Source organism: Eimeria tenella, genomic scaffold, assembly GCF_000499545.2.
Source record: "Eimeria tenella Houghton genomic scaffold, Eth_scaff125, whole genome shotgun sequence".
Lineage (NCBI taxonomy): Eukaryota > Apicomplexa > Conoidasida > Eucoccidiorida > Eimeriidae > Eimeria > Eimeria tenella.
Genome location: NW_013541493.1, coordinates 76512 through 94585, shown reverse-complemented (window position 1 = coordinate 94585; position 18074 = coordinate 76512). Strand labels below are relative to the sequence as shown.

General features: G+C 51.7%; 6 protein-coding genes across 6 annotated transcripts in view; 4 read left to right on the top strand and 2 right to left on the bottom strand.

The window, feature by feature from the left end:
* Positions 1-3051: 3051 nt before the first annotated feature.
* On the bottom strand, positions 3052-3667 carry ETH_00025525 (uncharacterized protein; the record flags this gene model as incomplete). Its single annotated transcript, XM_013373228.1, has 1 exon — positions 3052-3667. A coding segment is annotated over one exon (616 nt), but the record flags the coding sequence as incomplete, so codon positions are not given.
* A 386-nt stretch (positions 3668-4053) lies between these two features.
* Positions 4054-4593, top strand: ETH_00025520 (uncharacterized protein; the record flags this gene model as incomplete). The annotated part of the gene is made up of 1 exon (XM_013373227.1): positions 4054-4593. The coding sequence occupies one exon, from the start codon at positions 4054-4056 to the stop codon at positions 4591-4593; it is 540 nt and encodes a 179-aa protein (XP_013228681.1).
* A 54-nt stretch (positions 4594-4647) lies between these two features.
* On the top strand, positions 4648-4962 carry ETH_00025515 (uncharacterized protein; the record flags this gene model as incomplete). Its single annotated transcript, XM_013373226.1, has 1 exon — positions 4648-4962. One exon carries the CDS (start codon positions 4648-4650, stop codon positions 4960-4962), a length of 315 nt encoding a protein of 104 aa, XP_013228680.1.
* Positions 4963-13481: 8519 nt separating this feature from the next.
* On the top strand, positions 13482-15688 carry ETH_00025510 (uncharacterized protein; the record flags this gene model as incomplete). The annotated part of the gene is made up of 3 exons (XM_013373225.1): positions 13482-14585; positions 14726-15243; positions 15469-15688. The coding sequence occupies 3 exons, from the start codon at positions 13482-13484 to the stop codon at positions 15686-15688; spliced, it is 1842 nt and encodes a 613-aa protein (XP_013228679.1).
* Positions 15689-15967: 279 nt separating this feature from the next.
* Positions 15968-17565, top strand: ETH_00025505 (uncharacterized protein; the record flags this gene model as incomplete). Its single annotated transcript, XM_013373224.1, has 3 exons — positions 15968-16350; positions 16511-17049; positions 17207-17565. The coding sequence occupies 3 exons, from the start codon at positions 15968-15970 to the stop codon at positions 17563-17565; spliced, it is 1281 nt and encodes a 426-aa protein (XP_013228678.1).
* Positions 17566-18043: 478 nt separating this feature from the next.
* Positions 18044-18074, bottom strand: part of ETH_00025500 (uncharacterized protein) — a gene marked incomplete at both ends in the record, with an annotated part of 1068 nt that continues 1037 nt past the window's right edge. Inside the window, one exon of the mRNA XM_013373223.1 lies at positions 18044-18069. Within this exon, the coding sequence (XP_013228677.1) occupies positions 18044-18069 (26 nt within the window). The remainder of the gene's footprint in view (positions 18070-18074) is intronic.

Here is an 18074-nt window from a genome sequence, read left to right as displayed (position 1 = left end):
CGTCGCCGGCGCCGGGGCCCTCGAGGCCCCCCTCCTCGTCCTCTGGACCAGTGGTCTGGTCCAGCAGCGCCTCGAGGGCCCCCATGGCCTCCAGCAGCCCGGGGGGGGCCTCCGCGAGCCCGTCGCGCTGCTGCTGCTGCACGTGGCCGTGCGCGTCCTCGAGGGCCCCCTCCGCTGCTGCCAGCAGCGCCGCCCGGTCGCCGCGCCAGCGCTGCGACGTCTCCGTGAGCACTTTGAAGTGCCGCCAAAGGGTCTTTTCAAAGTCCCTCGCGGGGCCCTGCAGCGGGGCCCCCTGGGGCGCAGCAGCAGCAACTTTGCGCAGCCGGAAGGAAAGCAAGACCCGCTCGGCCGCAGCAACCGCAGCAGCAGCGCCGGGGCTCAGACGGGGGCGCCCCCCGCCGCTCCCCGCCAAGAGCTCCTCCCCGCGCGCCTCCTGTGCTGCAGTGTAGCCCATGAGGCTTCTTTGCGCGTCTTTGTCGTCGAAAGCAGCCCACGCTCTGCAGCTTTGCTTCTCCAACTGGTCCATTGCGAGTCTGAGGGAGGTGACCACCGCTGCGCCGGCTTCGGAAAGCAAGTAGTCCTCCTGCGAGCGCTGGAACTCCTCGCGGACTTGCCGCAGCTCCTCGTCGATCTTCGCCGCGTTCAAGTACAGAACCTCCAGCTCTCCCTCCACAGTCTCCAGGCTTTCCACGGCCATTTCCACCAGCCGCCGTTGCTGCGGCGACAGCTGCGCCGCGTCGCCCGGATCCAGCGTCAAAAGCTGAACTTGCAAATCCACGCTGTCACCCTCCGCGTCCGGGGGGGCCTCCCCCTCCTCCGCGGCCTCTTCTGCCTGCAAAGACGACTCTTTTGGCTTCCATTCCGGCAGCGGCTTCTTTTTCAGCGAAGACGCGGAGCAGATCAGCAGGTGCGCCACGGCCGCCGCCGCCGCCAACACGCACAGCTTTCCTTTGCACACTCGCCGCGCCGATCGCGCTGCAGGCTGCTGCGCCAGGGCCTGCGCTTTCCCCTTGGCCTTTAAATCCACGTCCAAGTAGCCGTCATGTTGCCACGGGGCCTTGCGCTCCTCGGGCCCCCGCGAAACCGAGTACGAACTCCTCGCAGTTGGCAGCAAACAAACGAAGGCCGCCACAACTAATGCGGCATAGTTCTTGAGCATGGCGTCCCAGACATCTAGCGTGCCATGAAACTGTGCAAAAAACAAGCAGGGAACTGCAGTAATCCCTGTTCTGCGGCTCCAAAGACGCACTTCTGCATGCAAAACACAACAACCCTGCACAGCGACGCTCCAGGGCAGTTGTCGCGCAGTAGCACAAAGTTGCAGGAGTGTAAAAGCCGCAATTTACAAAAACAATAAAACCTGAATCAAAAGTGCACAGACAGACCGCAAACTCCAGTAGACGACTCAGCTGCAGCGAAGCCCTGTAAGGCACAGCGCCACCCGCTCCTTGCCCTTTTTTCCCCAGGAATACCTTCACAATCTCCGTATTTCTGCGTCTTCTTGACCTCAGGAAGCAACTTTCCTTCTTTTTTCCCCTCTTGCTGCCTCAGTAACTCATGGCCTACGCGTCATCCGGGAGGTGGCTCCCGAAAAATTACGCCCAGCCTCCTCCAACCACAAAGCCAGCGGTGAAACTCCCCATTCAGATCATGCTTCAGCTAATCAAGACTTAGCTTACTGAATGCCACCTTTTCGACATTTAGCAGCTAAGTAATCAAAGCTATTGCTCGCCTAACAGGAATATACCCAGATCAGCCGTGGTGTACCACATCAGGATGCGAGCGAGGAGACTAGTGGAGGTGTGTATGTCTGGGAACGTCAAGTTAATGAACTGTTTTCCCCAATTTACTTCGCTGAAGTTTCATAAAACTGCTTTGTCACACAAAGAGCCATTTTTTTCGCCCAAATACTTCTCCTAGGGCTCTAAAATATACGAATATACCCTGGCGGACATTTGAGACAGCAGCGCCAGCCTATTCAGTTCGCACTCGAGGTTGGTTGTTTACAGAAAGAACGCAGATACCTGCTTTCTAAGTTGTTTACTTGCATTAAATTAGCAGAAAACGCATTTGAAATTTCAAATGTTGCAACTTTGCCGGGCGAAGGGCGCCAATATGCCTCTAGCGGGACTTTTCCAGCAGCCAGAAACTGGTTATGTTCAACTTTTCCAGAAAGGAAGGTAAACTGCGCAAGTAAGTCCAAAACCTACAGAGGGTGGCTCTAGGAAGGACCAGAACGTGATTACTAGACCATAGACTCCAGTTCTTCGAGCAACATTTGACTTTGTCCCATTGTGGAACTTTGCGTGCAGGAAACGTAAGGATTAGGGAGGATCGGGTGGTTACTGCGTAGCCCAGGCAATCTAATTCACTTGCGACGTGCGGAAAGAGCTGACCATTGAACAATTCATTGCAAATATAGCGTTGTGGTTGTTGTGAACACCAACAAAAGGTGTGCCCACGTGCACGGTGCTGATTGACTGAGGCGCTGGAGGAAGAAAACAAAGAACTCTGTGATCCATATTGTTTTCTTTGTTTCGGTACCCCCGGAGGTCCAGCTGCAATTGAGAATCCAGATAGAAGCCAGGCAGCCTTTGCAGCGTCAAAGGAGCCCGTTTTGAATTAAAACAGTCACAGGTTGTCAATGAATAACTGGTGAGAGACTCGAACTCAGTAGAAGTGCAATGTATACCAAAATCAGCAGAAATGCAATGCATACCGGCGCCTACACATAAGAGGAGTGAGGGTTTCTTGCTGAAAGCCCACTGAGCTTGCTGGGGTGCTGCCAGCTGCAGCTCGTGCGGCTCAACAAACCTGAATACTTGCTAGTTTTCGGTAACAGTGCGATGAGCCCCTCCAAATAGTTCACTAGACAAGCACAAGTCCCGCTTAGACCCTACAAACTTGCTGCACTCACAATGTGCCTCCGCCTCTTTTGCCAGCCAGTGGCTGCCACGATGTTCACAGTCCACAGCTCGAGAACAGACGAAGGGAAGCCGCCTTTCCTGAGCTCCATGCAGCTTCCAGCTCAGTTCTGGGTTCCTGATCTACCTGTAACATAATCGAGAATATCTCTAACTTTCTTTCCCCTTTCCACGCTATCTGGGATTCGCCGCTTGGCGTCTTCTGCATCTTCCCCTCCTCCCAATGCGCTTTGTTTCAAACCATCCAGATAGGTGCCCCACGAATAGCCGCATGTGCCCGCTGCATCTGACAAACGTTGCTCCAATCTTCTAATTTTATCTGAGAGGCGTCCCAGCGCCCCATCTAGTTCAGGCGTTTCCAGCCACGGAGCGGTCAGCTTGCCAAAATCGAGCCTCTCTTCTTTTGCTGCCTCAGCTGCGTCGCGCCCTCTTTTGAGAGCGCCAACAGAAGGACTATCTGCATCATGAGGAGGCTCTTCGGCGAACTTCTGCATTGCCGAGGTAACGTCGTTTCCTGCAAAGTCAAGAAGGCTTTCCCTGTCCTGAACTCTCGCAGCCCAGTCTGCATCGGATTCCTCTGCAATTTGACCGAGGAGAGCTTTGCATTTATCTACCACGTCTTCAAGACGCCTGCGGAGTCCGGAGTCCACTCCGTCTGAAAAGTCCGAGCCTAAAAATTGACCCACCAGATCAATTCCCTCGCGGGTTCTGCCCCAGAGGTCGTCTTTGTCATCATCATCCATACCACCAAGTAGATCAATCGAACCAGATACCCCGCTACTCCACGACTCGAGCTTGACCGCTAAATCCGAGGCCTCCCGTGGCCCAAGTTGAAGGGGCACGGATGAAGGGTCCGTTCCAGGTGGAAGTCCGGGCTGGGCAGGACGATCAGGCGAAGACGGGGCTGCACCTTTGGATGGAGCTTCAACTTGTGAACTTGGCTGTTCAGGTTTTGATGGCTGTTCAACTTTGGATGGAAGTGGACCTCCGGATGGTACCGGCAAGCTTGGAGGTGTTTGTGTGAGAGGAACGTCAATTAGAGGTGCGCGATTACGACGGGGTGGCTTTGGTGGGGGTTGGCCTGTAAACACTTCAGGAATTTTAATCCGACCTGGACGGAAAGGCGAGGATGGAGGCTGGAAGAAGAATGGACGTCCAGACGGGGGTGGAAACCCAACAGTGGATCGGGGCCTGGGCTGGGATGTTGGAGAGGATGGATATTGAGGAAACTGTGGAGCTGATCCTCTGCGGGGCAGTGCAGGAGAGGGTGGAGGTTGCGGGGATGGAATCCCTCGGCGGGATGGTGAAGGAGAGGGTGGGTAATCCGGTGGTGAAGATCCACGCCGGGGTGTTGCATAAGAGGCTGGATATTGCGGAGCTGCTGGAAACCCACCCCCAGCTGCTGCGGGAGAGGCTGGATATTGAAAAGGCGCTGGAGATTCGCTTCGAGGTGTTGCTGGAGAGGCTGGATATTGCGGAGGTGTTGGAGATCCGTGCTGGGAGGCTGCACGGGAGGTTGGATATTGCGGAGATGGAGATCTGTCCCGAGATGTTGCAGGAGGGGTTGGAGATTGCGGATAAGATGGAGATCCACCCGGAGATGCTGCAGGAGAGGCTAGGTATTGCGGGTAAGGTGGAGATTCGCCCCAAGGTGCTGAATATCCAGTAGGGTAGGGAGTCCCACGGTGAGATGATTGAGGGGTAGGTGGAAGCTCCTCCGAGGATGAACTTGCATTCCTGGATGAAAAGCCACGCTGAGACGGAAATTGAAGCTCGGAAGGGAGTTCGGGCGAGGATGGGAATTCAGGCGAAGTTTGAGGTTCGGGCGAGGATGGGAGTTCGGGCGAAGATACATTGCCAGATTGACGGGGTGGAAAGCCAAGACCAGACGGAGGGTCAAGATAAGGTGGAGATCGAGGAGAGGATGGAGGATGAGGCGAAGGTGGAGGATGAAGAACTGCAGGCGGAGGTCCAAGATGGGGTGGAGGCTCCGGCTGAGATGGAGGTTGAAGGGGAGGAACTGGAGAACCTTCTCTAGAGCCTCCACAAGGGCCTTCTCCCCCTTCCCCTTCAGTTGCAAGGCGACGGAAGTGCATTCGGGGCTTGGAGGAAGACAAGTGAGTGAAGCACTTGAGAAGAAGAAACAGTGTCACCGAGATGGCCAAAGCCAAGGCGGTCCCTCCAAGGGCGCGCCACATATATTTTCCGGAAGGAGCCTGCGGTGAGACGGCCCCGTCCATAACATAAAATTCCTCATTGGAAGAAGCATTTTCAAATACTTGGCTACTAGCGGGGAAAACGGGCCTGTTGGATGGTGCCTGCGCTCCTCTCACTGGGAACGAGGCGCCCAGCAGTATGGCGCCACATGAGAAGAGGCTGCGCATCATTATGTTTTCAAACGTGGGCTTTAAAACAAACGCGTATTCTTTAACTTTGGCAGATTTGCTTTCCTGTCTTCATCTTTTGAAGTCCAAACCTCTCGTTGGTGGATGCTCACCCCCCCGTGCCAAGGACTTCGCAGTGCACTCTTATGCGCTGGCTTTTGCTGAGCGGCAGAACCTCTGTAACTCGCGCCGCACGAAAGCAGCATTTTATTTGCCAATCCAGCCACAAAATTGCCGCCTAAATCTAAACTAAATTTCAATGCTGCAGCCCCACTTCGCGAGGTTTCATTGGCGCAAGCTCTAACCGTCTGCCATCTGTCACGGAAAAGCCGTCGTCCGCGCCGCGTTTTGCTCAATCGCTTCGTATTTTTTTTCGTTGCTTCGTGTGGACATTCGCTCACTAAAACTTGTCACCTTTGAGACATCTTTTAATGTTAGTTTCGCGCCTCGAGGCTGCCTTTTCTCCTCAGCAAAGGCATGATCGAATCATGCTGGTGTTCTGTGGGCTCTGTGTCTGCCTCAGCATTCTTCACCACTGCCAGCACCAGAGTTGCGCGTTCTTTGTCTTTCTACACTTTCGCGCTTCTCCAAGTTGCTTTCCCACGTCGGATTTGTGAGTGAACCTAAGTAGCGGCTCAACTTCGCTGGAGGAGTCATTAGGTTACAGCTCCGCCTCACGCGATATTCCCTCATCTCGCACCAAATCAATGGACACGCCATTACCAAACTCACCTAAATATGGTTAAACTCTCTTTTAAAATAAGTTTATGTATTATTGGACTAGAGAGAATTACCGCTACAGAAGCAGAGGCGAGTGAACTCTGACTACACGTGAGGAGTGGAGACGCAACGTGAGCGTGCGGGTGCAATGGTTGGAGCTCCATAGTATACCTGCCTCTGCTTTAAGCTTATTTCATGATGTCTAATAGGAGCAAACATTGATTTGGGAATGTTTTATTGTATACTGAAGCCCAGGAGACGGGAGTAAAGCCATGAGCCGCTAAGTAAGCCGGCCCATTGACCAGCGGGGGGAGGGATCATTCCCCTGCGAAAAATGTGAATTCCCCAGACCACAGAAACGCATTGTCCAAAAAGAATCCCAAATGATATTTTAATTCGAAAATTATGGTTCACGACTGTTGAATAATACTGTGAAGGGGAGGTAGATAAATCGTGTGCCGTGTAACAGTGGTGGGTTGGGGAGAGGCAGCATTCCAGGGTGTGACGGAACCCTTCAAGGGTCAGATAAGCTTTTATAGAGTGCTCCGATCAGTAAAATCAGTGTCTATTGCTGTTCTAAAACCTAGAAGAAGGCCCTACGAGAAACTCGACATTGCACAGCTACAACTGCGCAAAAGTTTGGATTAGTGCGTATCGACCCCACAGGCGCCCTTGCTACCTATCCCCGACAAACGAATCCCAAAAAGTGGTCAAATATCAATTAAAAAATGCAGAAACAAGGGCAAAAGAGCTTTGCCAAACCCTCAAGCCTTTACACGGGCCCAGCTCACACCGCACAAAGAAGGCTCTGGAGCTACCTTAACAGCCCATCACTAGAAGTACGCTGTAACACACAGCAGCTGCTGCATACAGCGCCGTTTCTTCTGTATGAACACATGTGGAAACTAAAGATCTGAGAGTCGTAAGCCACTACACTTCACATCATTTCACACTGAGAGTGACAGATGGCAGCACGCTTCCCGTGCAGCAACTTATCATGAATCTTGTGTGTCCAGAGCACAAAATTGTTTTTTGCACACTATTAAATGCTTTTGTGGCATCCCAGATATTTTTTCTTGCCACATGTGCTGCTATAGTGAGAAAATAGGAAGGCCATAGCGTTCATTTCTTTCAGGCATCATCCTTAGCTTTTGTCTATCTGCACGTCTGCAACAATAACATTAAAAAACAATGCTGCAAGGACGCATGAACACCTCTTAAGTGCCGGGAAAGTATCTTGAATCTTATTGTGTTAGTGGGATTGAGGCACTTGCATATGAGAATTTCAGTGGGAAAGTGATGTTGAGCTTGATTTAAGTGTGTTGCACAACTATAGGCTTTAAAAATTCTTAAAGTAGCAACTAGGGTCATAATCAAATGCCAATTAAACAAGAAACATACATAGTTGGATATGCAGGACTTAAGAAACTCAAACTTGTAGCGGTGCGTACTGCAGCGGAGCATGAAAATAGCCTAAGATTGCCAAGAAAGCTGCGTTAAATGCATTTGTAGCATGCATTAAATATGAATTTTGTAAAGGAGGAGCTGAAACATTGGCGAGGCCCTGCAAGCTCTGAAGCCATGCCCACGATTTCGGGCCAACAGTGACGCTGTGGCTACCAGGGCCTCATTTAAGGACAAGAAGTTCTGCGTTTCAGAAAAGGTTAGCTCAAACTTTTGTTCCCTGTAGATCCTCTGCCATGTTCAAATCGACCGGCCAGTTTGTCACACACAAATATGAATGCTGCTTGGTCTAGAAGAGTTTGTAGGCTTGCAGGCAGTGGGGATTTACGAAGCGGCGAAGCTCCGCTTGGTGCACTGCCATAGTGTATCTTTTCTTAACCCCACGCTTGTTATTTGAAGGTGGCATCTAGCGCAGATTGGGATTTCGCGAGCACTGTATTCCTTGAAATGAACTGCAGCTCCTCAGCGGGGATGTCGTGGAAGTCCTCAAAGAGTCTTCAGCTCGCATCTGTTGACATCCAGTACCTAGCAGAAAGTACTTTGATTCCTCAGCACTGCAGCCCAAAACATAATCCAAGGAAGTGCCTAAGTATTGTAGAATATGTGAGCACCTCGCTGCACTAGTGATCCCCAGGTGCAATGACGTCACTGCTAACCAGATTAGAATAGCCCAGCAATAGGCCGCCGAGACGAACACCTTATGAAGTGTCAGCCTATTGACGTTCGAGGAAGGCACTTTTGGCTCACCAAAAGCCTCCAAAACACGAAAATGCAAACGCCGCAAGAAATTTCCTACGCCTCATGGTCCATTTGATCCGGTGGAGCTCGGAGCTTGCATTATGTATCTCAGGCACAGCACATTGGATACTGTCACTGGCACCCTAGACATGACAAATTGGTAATTGGAGAAGCAACGGTTTCACAGGATGCCCTGTATATTATTACGAGCGAAGATGCCAAAAAAAATTGCTGGAAGTGATATCAGGAGTATAAGCCAAAATTTGGTAGACCAAAGTGTGGATAAATGCAGGCATGAATGCCAAACTTTCAAGGGGAGATCAGTATGATATCCCTAGACTAACTTATATTCGGTTAAAGGCGGTAGAACTAAAAGCGGAGGACAAAGATTTGGAGAAATGAAAACGCGAAAGAAGTCCCAGAGAGTTTGGCAAATCAACCACAAAAGCCTGCTTGCGATTGCAAAAGATAGGACCAGGCTTTTCGCGCAGAGGAGCCTTTCGGGAAACTAAGCAGGGGCTCTGGTCGAAGGAAGCAAACGGGCCGCGACGAAGCAGAGTTGTAAGAAAGACGCATTGTTGCATTACGATTGCAAGAAGTGAAACACTGAAAACAATTGTTCAAGCATAAGAACTTGGACTGGAACTTGGGAGGAAGTGTAAGAGGTGCGCTGACTTGGGATCTTCTGCGGTTGCCCAGCGTCAGACACTTTCTACTCGGAGTCACGTGGCAGAGAAAAGCATCCAGGGCCTGCCTGTGCTAAGAATATAACTACAGATTTTAGAAAGCAAATGTAGAGGCTGCGATAGGCAAAGGCACTAGGCCCCGAGAAGTGGTGATTGCAGCTTGCAGCGCTGCAGCGCTGTGCAATGACCCAGAAATGGCCCTTAGGGTCATATCTTTCGGATTATACCTATTTACGTAGAAATGGAAAGTGACTGCCTTGCAAAGGCTTGGCCATCAGCCCCGTTTTGTTCTGCAGTTAGCCCGGGTTTTGCTGCTGGCAACTGACACTGAAGCTGCAGTGAGCAGCACGGACGCGCCTGGATGGGGACACAGACAGGACAGAGCAAAAAACGGAATTGCAATGACAATGCCTGGAACCCTGCAATTCATAATGAGTGTCTTCAGTGGGCAGTGCTAGTTTTGCACACATTGAAGCAAAACGAGACAGACATGTAGAAGGCAAGCTAAGCTTCGAATACTACAGTAAAGGATTGATGTGGGCACTCGTGTTACAGGTCAAAGCCTTTGAAGTGCTCCCAAATTGGAAAATGCAGCAACACTTGCCAGAGGCGGGAGAGATAATGGAGAATAGGCTACAGTGAAGCCTCTCCAGCTGACAGCAGGGAAGCGCAAACAGGCTCCAGAAAAGGATCTAGAAGACTTTGTAAGTGGCAAGTGTGAGTGCTGAGGAGAAGTGTGGGTTAGCACAAGTCAGCGGTCAACTCATCTGCCTGTAAGCAAACATTGGTGCCGCGGAAGTTGCGCAAAGCACAAAAGAGAAGAGCTGGCCAGTCAGAAAAAGAATGTGACATGTCAAGATTGTGTTATGTTCTGTGGGCACAGCAACGCGGAGTTGATATGATATGGCCATTCAAGATAACAACGCCTGATTGGGCACTGGTACATCCCGCAGCTTAACACTGTTGGCTGTTGAAAGGACATATTGTAGGGCCTAGATATTTCCTAAAGAACGTTTGTACAGCATTACTAATGACAAATGATTGCGTATTGACTGCTCAGTGGCTAGCGCGGTGACACTTTTTTGTCGTGAATGCTTTTCGAACGGCTGTCAAGCAGGACCTATCACTGCAATCTGATCTTGCGGCTGGATTGGATGACACGAAAAGAGGTGGCTTAATGCTTAAATTCGACATGTTGAGAGCCTCTGCAAATCTATACCGATTTTCTCTACCTGGAGAACCCTCTAACATAAAGGGGAAGATAACAGGCCGGGCGAGGCTTGATGTAAGACACCCGGAGGGCAGTAATACGAAATGCTGGCAAAGAACCTACCACGGATTATGACTAAGGGGCCACTGACGCCCCTAACATCTCTGCTTAAGCGGTACACGTCACATGTGAGACAACAGATAAGAGATTAGACCGAGAAGCTAGTTTGACGACAAGTGCGGAATAGGGTCAGCTTAGTGCCAGCTACAGGGCTTTAATCCCAAAAAGGGTATACAGAAGTTGAGCTCAGTTTGTATTCCTGCAGCTTAGTAAGAAGACGCAAGGAAGCTCTAAGCTGTTCTTCTGAAGAACTACAGAACTGCCGTTAAAGCGCTTAACTTGGCCCGCATCCCCACTAAAAGGACAAATGCTGCCGCGGCCTGACACCAAGCTGGACTGCACTTTGTTTGGTGAATAACTTCATGTAAGGTAAGAGCATAATACATCAAATGAGACAGCATGAGCACCAAGTTTCCCTCTCCGATGCATTACCTGCTGGCCTGCCGCCAAAGCGCTCCTAAGAGCAGCAGCTGTTACTGCTGGCTGGTAAGATCCCAAAGAGATCCGTTATTCACGTTTTGACGCGCAAAATGGTTAACTTTCATGTGCAGAATATGAAGAAATTTGTTTCATATGAGTCACTCTGTCCTGTCTACTCGTGCGCTACCACGCAATTATGGTTTGGAAGCACGATGAGGGCTCCGCCTACTCAAAAACGCGCATGCCGATTCATTATCAGACTAGTTGATAGAGAATAATTGTAAACTGGCATTTTGTATAACTTATTTGGCTAGTAAGTCACTTTATCTTTTACATTACGCTCAGGGTCTTGGCGTCGGGCCACAGCGTTCGTCACATTCATGGATTTTCCTACTTAGATTCCCAGATTACAAACATCAGGGCGGCCATCACACCGGAATCCAGGAATGGATCTTCATAAAAGTGAGAGAAACCAGTGGGAATCCAGTGGTAATAGGCTTTTCTTCTTAAGGATGGAATGTAGAAGTTATCCCAATAATGAGATAACGACTTGAACACGCTTTAAATGAGTAGCAGCAGTTGTGACTTTCCGTCACTTCTTCAACACCAAACCCCCCTGCAGAAAAGCCTTGTGTCAAAGATTTAGCCCCAGAAATACCAATATTTTTGTCGTGCGCCTTCCGCCGATCCGCTATTCTCTGGCTTTTTCGTTTGTAATGTTGCAATCAAGAAACGCCCCTTTCTCATTGTTCACTTTGGATTTCCACGCTCAGCTCACAGACACTTCACCTTTTGTCTCAGCACCACATTGAAACTGAGCAGAATGCAGAGTGCGAACTGGCATATCCGCTGAAGTGCAGAGGCACAAACTTTTGGCATTTCATCTGCAACTCTTGTTACGGGACTTTCCATTACCCTACCTCGCCTTAAATACCTTCCTTTTTGTACTTCCTTTTTGAAATTGCCGCAAAGCTGCACCTTTTTGCGCATTCATACATCAAAATAGTCCTCAATGTGCAAAATCCCATTCGGACTTGTCCTGCTACAGCTTCTGACCCACGGCGGAATCCTCTTACGCTAAAGTGCATTCAAGCACTGGGAGCTACAATTGTGGCATTTTTGTTGCAAAAGTTTCAGAAAACATCAAAATTTCGGGAAAATTTGCTTTGCTGAGCGTCCTGGCAAAAGCTAGGCACCACAAAGTTGGGAATTCTGAGCCGGAGGCAAACAGAAACTAATTTCAAGTGCTGAAACTGTGACTCCTTTGTGAGACATTAATTCTTGACTTGTGGCTGCAGCATTAAAGCTGTCCTGCGAGGAACTGGAAGGCTAAGCCATTCATGAATTGACCCCGACACACCAAAGGCCTCAAACGCCCTAAGACAAACTTACTAGGGTATATTCTGTTGTGCATAAATGGTAAAGCAAAACGAACGCGTATCTGTACACCATTCTAGTCGAATTCCCGATAAATTCTCGCCAATTTCGCACCAGCAACAATCAGTCCTCGATCAAAACTTACTCTTGAGCTCTTCAGATCAGGAGCTATTCAGTAGAGATGGCCGTGGGCTAACCAAACGCCACTCCTCAGGCAAAATGGTTTAAATTTCGTTTGCTATGAAGCAAAAGGTAATTCCGTAGGCACGGAAAGAAGGAAAAAGCCGCATTCCCCGAGAATTTCACGAAACGCAGACAGCCCGTTTCACCGAGAGGGCATGAAACTTTTCATTTCCAAGTCACTTTTGGTTTGACTCAAACTTTCATGACCCCGCGGAACAGCTTTTGTGTTGGAGCCACAAGGTTAGGCTTAATGTCTCACAAAGGAATAGCAGCCTTATCACCTGAGTTCACTTTCTGTTTTCGCTGGCCCACAGTTCCCGGTGCCGTGTGGTCGAGCTTTCGCGTTGAATCCCCTCCTTACCTTGTTTTTCTTTCCCTTCTTGCCAGCATAATTATATGTGTATATTATGTTTTCCACTTGATGTGTGTGTCTCCCAGAGATGATCCCATTCATTCACAAACATAAGAGGAAGGCATGAGGATGCACCAGCCCGCTGAGAATAGACCTTCCTCGGCAACCTACACAATTTATTTTGATGAAATTGAATTCAAAAGTCAATAAAGCAAAAATAAAAGAAAACAACTCGCGTAAACAACTTCGACACCTTTTACTTCAGCTGCGGCTCCAGTAGGCTGCAGCGCCGGAGTCTTCTGGGGCCCCAGTGGGGCCCCTGCCCCGGGCCATTGGAACCCAAATCAGATCCAGGGGGCCCCCGGGGCCTCCACAAGGGGCCCGTTATCTGAAAAGAACAAAACCTTCGACTTCAAATCTAGCCAAATTAATTATCTTTACGTTTTTGCGTTGCTCGAGTCGTGTTTGGATCGAGACTAGGGCTTGTTGAAAGCTTCAGTGTTGGCTAGGCCCAAAGCCCCGAAACCCTACACCCTGAAACCTCAACCTCAAATGCTAAACCTTGAGCCCTAAACCCTAAACCCTGCAATTCACCCTCACAATTAAAGCCTTTTGCTATCGGCAGAGTCGTGTGAGCCCCAGAAAGAGGCCGCTAGGCCCGCTGCAGTTGACTTGTTTACTAGACCCTATTTACGCAGCAGCAGCATCAGCACCAGGAGTTGCTGCTGCTGCTGCTGCGTCTGAGGCTCAGCATGCCTGGGCAGAATGCTTGCAGGGCTTGGGCCGGGGCCCCTCTTCGTGTGTATCTGCGAAGAGCATAGACGCGGCTACCAGACTATCCCCCGAGAGCCTAAACCCTAAACCCTAAACCCTAGACCCCAAGCGAGAAGTGCTGCTTTCTCTATGCTGCGTCCAGGCAGCCTGACGCGTGCTGCTGCTCCGGCAGCTCCCAAAACTCTGCGGGGGCCTCCAGGGGGCCCCCCGGGGGGACCCCCAGGGGGCCCCCCAGACCTCTTTATTCAGTCCCTCAAAACAACCAGTTTTCACCTCAGGCTTGCTCAACTCAAACTCACTGATCCCCTGCGCCGCTATGCAGGAGGCGAACTACTAAGGGGGCCCCCTGGGGGGCCCCCTTGGGGGCCTACAAGGGGGCCCCCAGGGGCTGCAGCATGTAAAGAGGTTGGCACCTGGGGGCCCCACATCTTCACTTTGTCTCACCAGAAGCAAAGAGAGGCCCTGGCTTACCCGGGAGCTGTTGCGACAATTTGGCAAGACGCAGCGATTGCAGCAGCAGCAGCAGCAGCAGCACGCAGTCGCCAGGCGCAGCAGCAGCAGCAGCAGCAGCGGCAGCGCCAGCAGCATGGAGAGGAAACATCGTTAATGGAGAAGATCCCTCTCTCGTCCGCAGGCCCAGCAGCAGCAGCAGCAGCAAAGACTTTGTCTCACCGTCGAGCTTTGGATGGCGTTTATTGCTCATCTTTTTACCTAGCGTTTCTTGCTGCTGCCCACGCAGCTTCTCCTGCAGCAGCAGCAGCAACAGACGCAGCAGCAACAGCAGCAGCAGACGCAGCAGCAAGGAACCGCGGCTCACCAAGACCCCGAGGGGCCCTGCAGAAACGGCAGGCAGCAATTGACAGATTGCTGCGGCTGCGCCCTAGCGGCCTTCCTGCTGTGGCTCGTATTGCTGCTGCTGCTGCTCGCATGCAGCAGCTGCTGCGGGGCCCCAAAGGGCCCCCCAGTGGGGCCCCACACAAGACGCTGTGGCAGCAGGAGCTTGCTGCTGTCCTTTGTTCCACTTCTGCTGCTGCTGCTGCTGTTGCTGATCGGGCGTTTTGGTGGGCCTTTTGTACCGCAGCTGCAACTGCTGCTGCAGCGTTTTCACCCCAAGAGGCCAGCAGCACAGCAGCAGCAGCAGCAGCAGCAGCAGCAGCCGGGGCCCCAGGGTGGAAGAGGCTCCAGGAGCCCCACCAGCGAATGCTCTTGGGGCTACAGGAAAATATTAGACAGGTAGGGTTGGGGTTTAGGGTTTAGGGTTTAGGGTTTGGGGCCCCTGGCCAATGTTACGTCGACTGCCCACTGTGTGGCGTCTAGGGTTTACAATAGAGGAATTAGGGTTTAGGGTTTAGGGTCTAGGGTTTGCGCTGCAGCATGGCCAGAGTTATCCTCTTCCTCAGCTGCTGTCAGCCCTAGAGGCGCTGCAGCGGCTGCAGCAGGTGCCTTCTGCTGCTCGGCCTGCTGCCACAGCAGCAATATCTGCAGCAGCAGCAGCAGCAACTGCAGAAGCAGGGGCATTCGCTGCTGCTTGTGGAGAGCTAGAGGTCAAAAGGAAAGCAGCAGCAGCTGCTGCTGCTGCTGCAGATTTGCCGCTGCTGCTGCCGGGAGTCGAGGAGGCTCTTCGGGCGAAGCTGACACAGGCAGCTGAAGCAGCGCAGCATGCTGCTGCTGGTGCTCCTGCTGCAGCAGCAGCAGCAGCTGCTGCTGTCGCGAATGCAGGGCCAGCCACAAGACAAAAAGCATCCACAGCAGCAGCACAGGCAGCAGCAGCAGCAGAGGGGAAGAAGACTATGTTCTGCCGCTTTTTGCTGCGGGCGCTGCGTCTGTTTGCTGCTGCTGCCACTCCCTGTCCTGCTCTGCTTCAATTCACAAGCTGCACACTAATATCCAAGTCAGCTGCCGTTGCTTCTGCTGCTGCTGCTGCTGCCGCTGCACTTGCCGCTGGTGCTGCTGCTGCTGGCGTTGCTGCTGATGCTGGTGCAGCTGTAGGTTCAGCTGCAGAGTGCAGCATGCGTTTCTCTCTTGACTTGAATCTGTTGCGCTGCGTTTGCTGGTGCTACTGCTGCTGCGCTTGCTGCTGCACTTAATGTGTGGTTTGCTGCTGCTGCTGCTACAGATGCGCCTGGTTTTCTACTGGGCAGCTAGTGGAGCTGTCAGAGCTGCTGCTGGAGCTGCAGCCCGAAGGCCAGACGAACTTAGAGGCCCTGCACGCTCTCAACGCCCGTACGTCAATGTCTAGCAGCAGCAGCAGCAGCAGCAGCAGCAGCAGCAGTAGTAGTAGTAGTAACAGCAGTAACAGCAGTAGCAGCAGCTGCACGGCTTCTTTCGCATCTTAGTAAGAGCCTGCGACAGCATGTAGAGGCGCATGGAACAAAGAGACCGTTTGGTGACTAGTGCTGCTACTGCTTTTGCTGCTGCGGCGTCTGCTGCTGCTGCTGCCCTTGCTTCCACTGCAGCACAGAGCGTCTGCCGTTTGCCCAGCTGCGTTTTGTGCTGCAGGCTTTACTGCAGCTGCTGAAGCGTCTGAGGTATCTCTGGAGCAGCTGCTGGTGAGTTGTCTTGCTGCTTAGGCTTAGTTGCTGCTGCTGCATGCGACCAAGTCGGTCTTTCCTTTGATGAATCCACCCATGCTGCTGCAACTGCTGCTGCTGCACTTTGTGCTGCAGCGCCTCATCCGGGCCTATGGGGGGATGGGCCTCACAAGCCCCTCTCTTCTAGCAGCAGCCCTTAGCAACTTTCCTGCCCCTGGGGCCTCGGGGGGGCCCCTTCTGGGGGCCCCTGTACCCTGTGGAGTGCCAGCAGAAGCAGCAAAGACGGCAGCAATGCGAGCGATCATCTCTGCTGCAGCCGAGGCGCTTCCAGAGCAGCAGCAGCACGAGCTGTTGCTGCGGTGCAGCACGGCCTATGCGCAGTGTCAGGCTGACTATGAGGCAGCAGCAGCAGTCGCAGCAGCGGCAGCAGCAGCAGCGGACCCTAAGGGCGTCACTGCCGAATTTCAGTAGGGCTATGTTGTCGCAGATGCTTCTGCTGCTACAGCAACACCTTTTGCTGCTGCTGTTGCTGCTTCTGGGTGGACATAGGCAACTTCCAAGAAGGAGCAACGGGGAGCTGCAATGATACAGCTATGTTGCTGGCTTTCTGTGCTGCTGCTTGTGCAGGCCTGCCTTGGTGTTGCTGCAGTGCTTGCTGGAGCAGCAGGCTCTTTCCCGACCGAAGCTGCTGCAGCTGCTCCCTACCTTGCTGCGGGAGCTGCAGCGAGGTAGGCAGCAGCAGCAGCAGCAGCAGCTGCAGTTCTGCGGCCTCGTACTTTCCGCATGTGCCAGCTGCGAATTGCACCTGGTGGAGCTCTGGGAGGAACTGCTGGGCCCGTTGCTGCAGTTGCCTGCTGCAGAAGATCCTGCTCCAGCAGCAACAGCAGCGGCAGCAGCAGCAGCGCCGTGGGGAGGCTGGCTGTTGTCTCGCCCTCTGCTGCAGCATGTGGAAGCAGCAGTTGCTGCTGGATGCTTCTGTGCAGTTGCTGCGTCTGGCAGTGAAACTAAAGAGAACAGAGAGGAACTGTTGCGTGCTGCAGCGTCAGCAGCAGCGCACGCAGCAGCATTGGCAGAAGGATTTCTGGCGTTGCTGCGGCGCAGCAGCAGCAGTAGTTTTAGTCAGCTCACGGAGGAGGCATTGCAGGACCTAACAGCGGATATATGTGGTGAGACTGCTGCCGTTACTGTGTCGGTTGTGGTGCTGCTGCTGCTGTGGTTGTGGTGCTGCTGCTGTTGCAGTTCTGATGCTCTTGCAGCTGCAGCAGCGCGGGTGGTAGCCAAAGCTGCGCATTTTTTGCTGCGGGCATGGTGGCACTAATGCAGGCCTCTATCGAGCACAGGCTGCTGCTGCAGCGCTGCTTGAGCTACAGCAGCAGCAGCAGCAGCAGCAGCAGCAGGAAGCGTGCTTCCAGCTGCAAAAGGAAGACGTACTAGGGGCAGCACCTCCAGCAGCAGCAGCAACACAGCCTTTTCGTGAACTTCTTACTGCGGAGTTCCCCGAGCTGCAGTTGTCGCAGCAGCAAAGGCAGAGGGAGAACAAGCACGCGCAGCAGCTGCTGCAGCGACGGCACTTGCTGCTGCAGCAACAGCACTTGCTGCTGCAGCAGCAGCTGGCGCAGCAGAAAAGCAATTTGCTGCTCTTGCTGCTCGCCGAATATGCGTGGCGAGGCACCCCAAAGTGACCTTCAGATCCTGACACGAATATACATATTAAATATATTGTTTTTAAATAGTTACTTCTATCAGATTAAACGGCAAATGCAAAAATGCAAAGTGTTCTTGAGACAACATTCAGCACGAGGTCGTTGCACTGTGCACATACACATTATATATATATATGTATAGAAATATACATATGCCTATGCATATATATATGTATATATATACATAGATATTTATTTGTATACTTATGTAATTACGTAATAATATATACAAATATATTCGTGCACTCATGCATATAAACATATATGTATATGTTTATTTGCATGAGTACACGAATACATTTGTATATATATATGTATATATTGAGTGCATGAATATACTCATTATATGTACTTACGTAAGTAAAGTATAAGTACATACATGTGTACCTATATATACTAATATATATATTGCATATATATATGTAAAGGATAGACATATATGTGTGCACATACGTATTCAATAGCAGTGTGTGCATATTTGTGCTGTA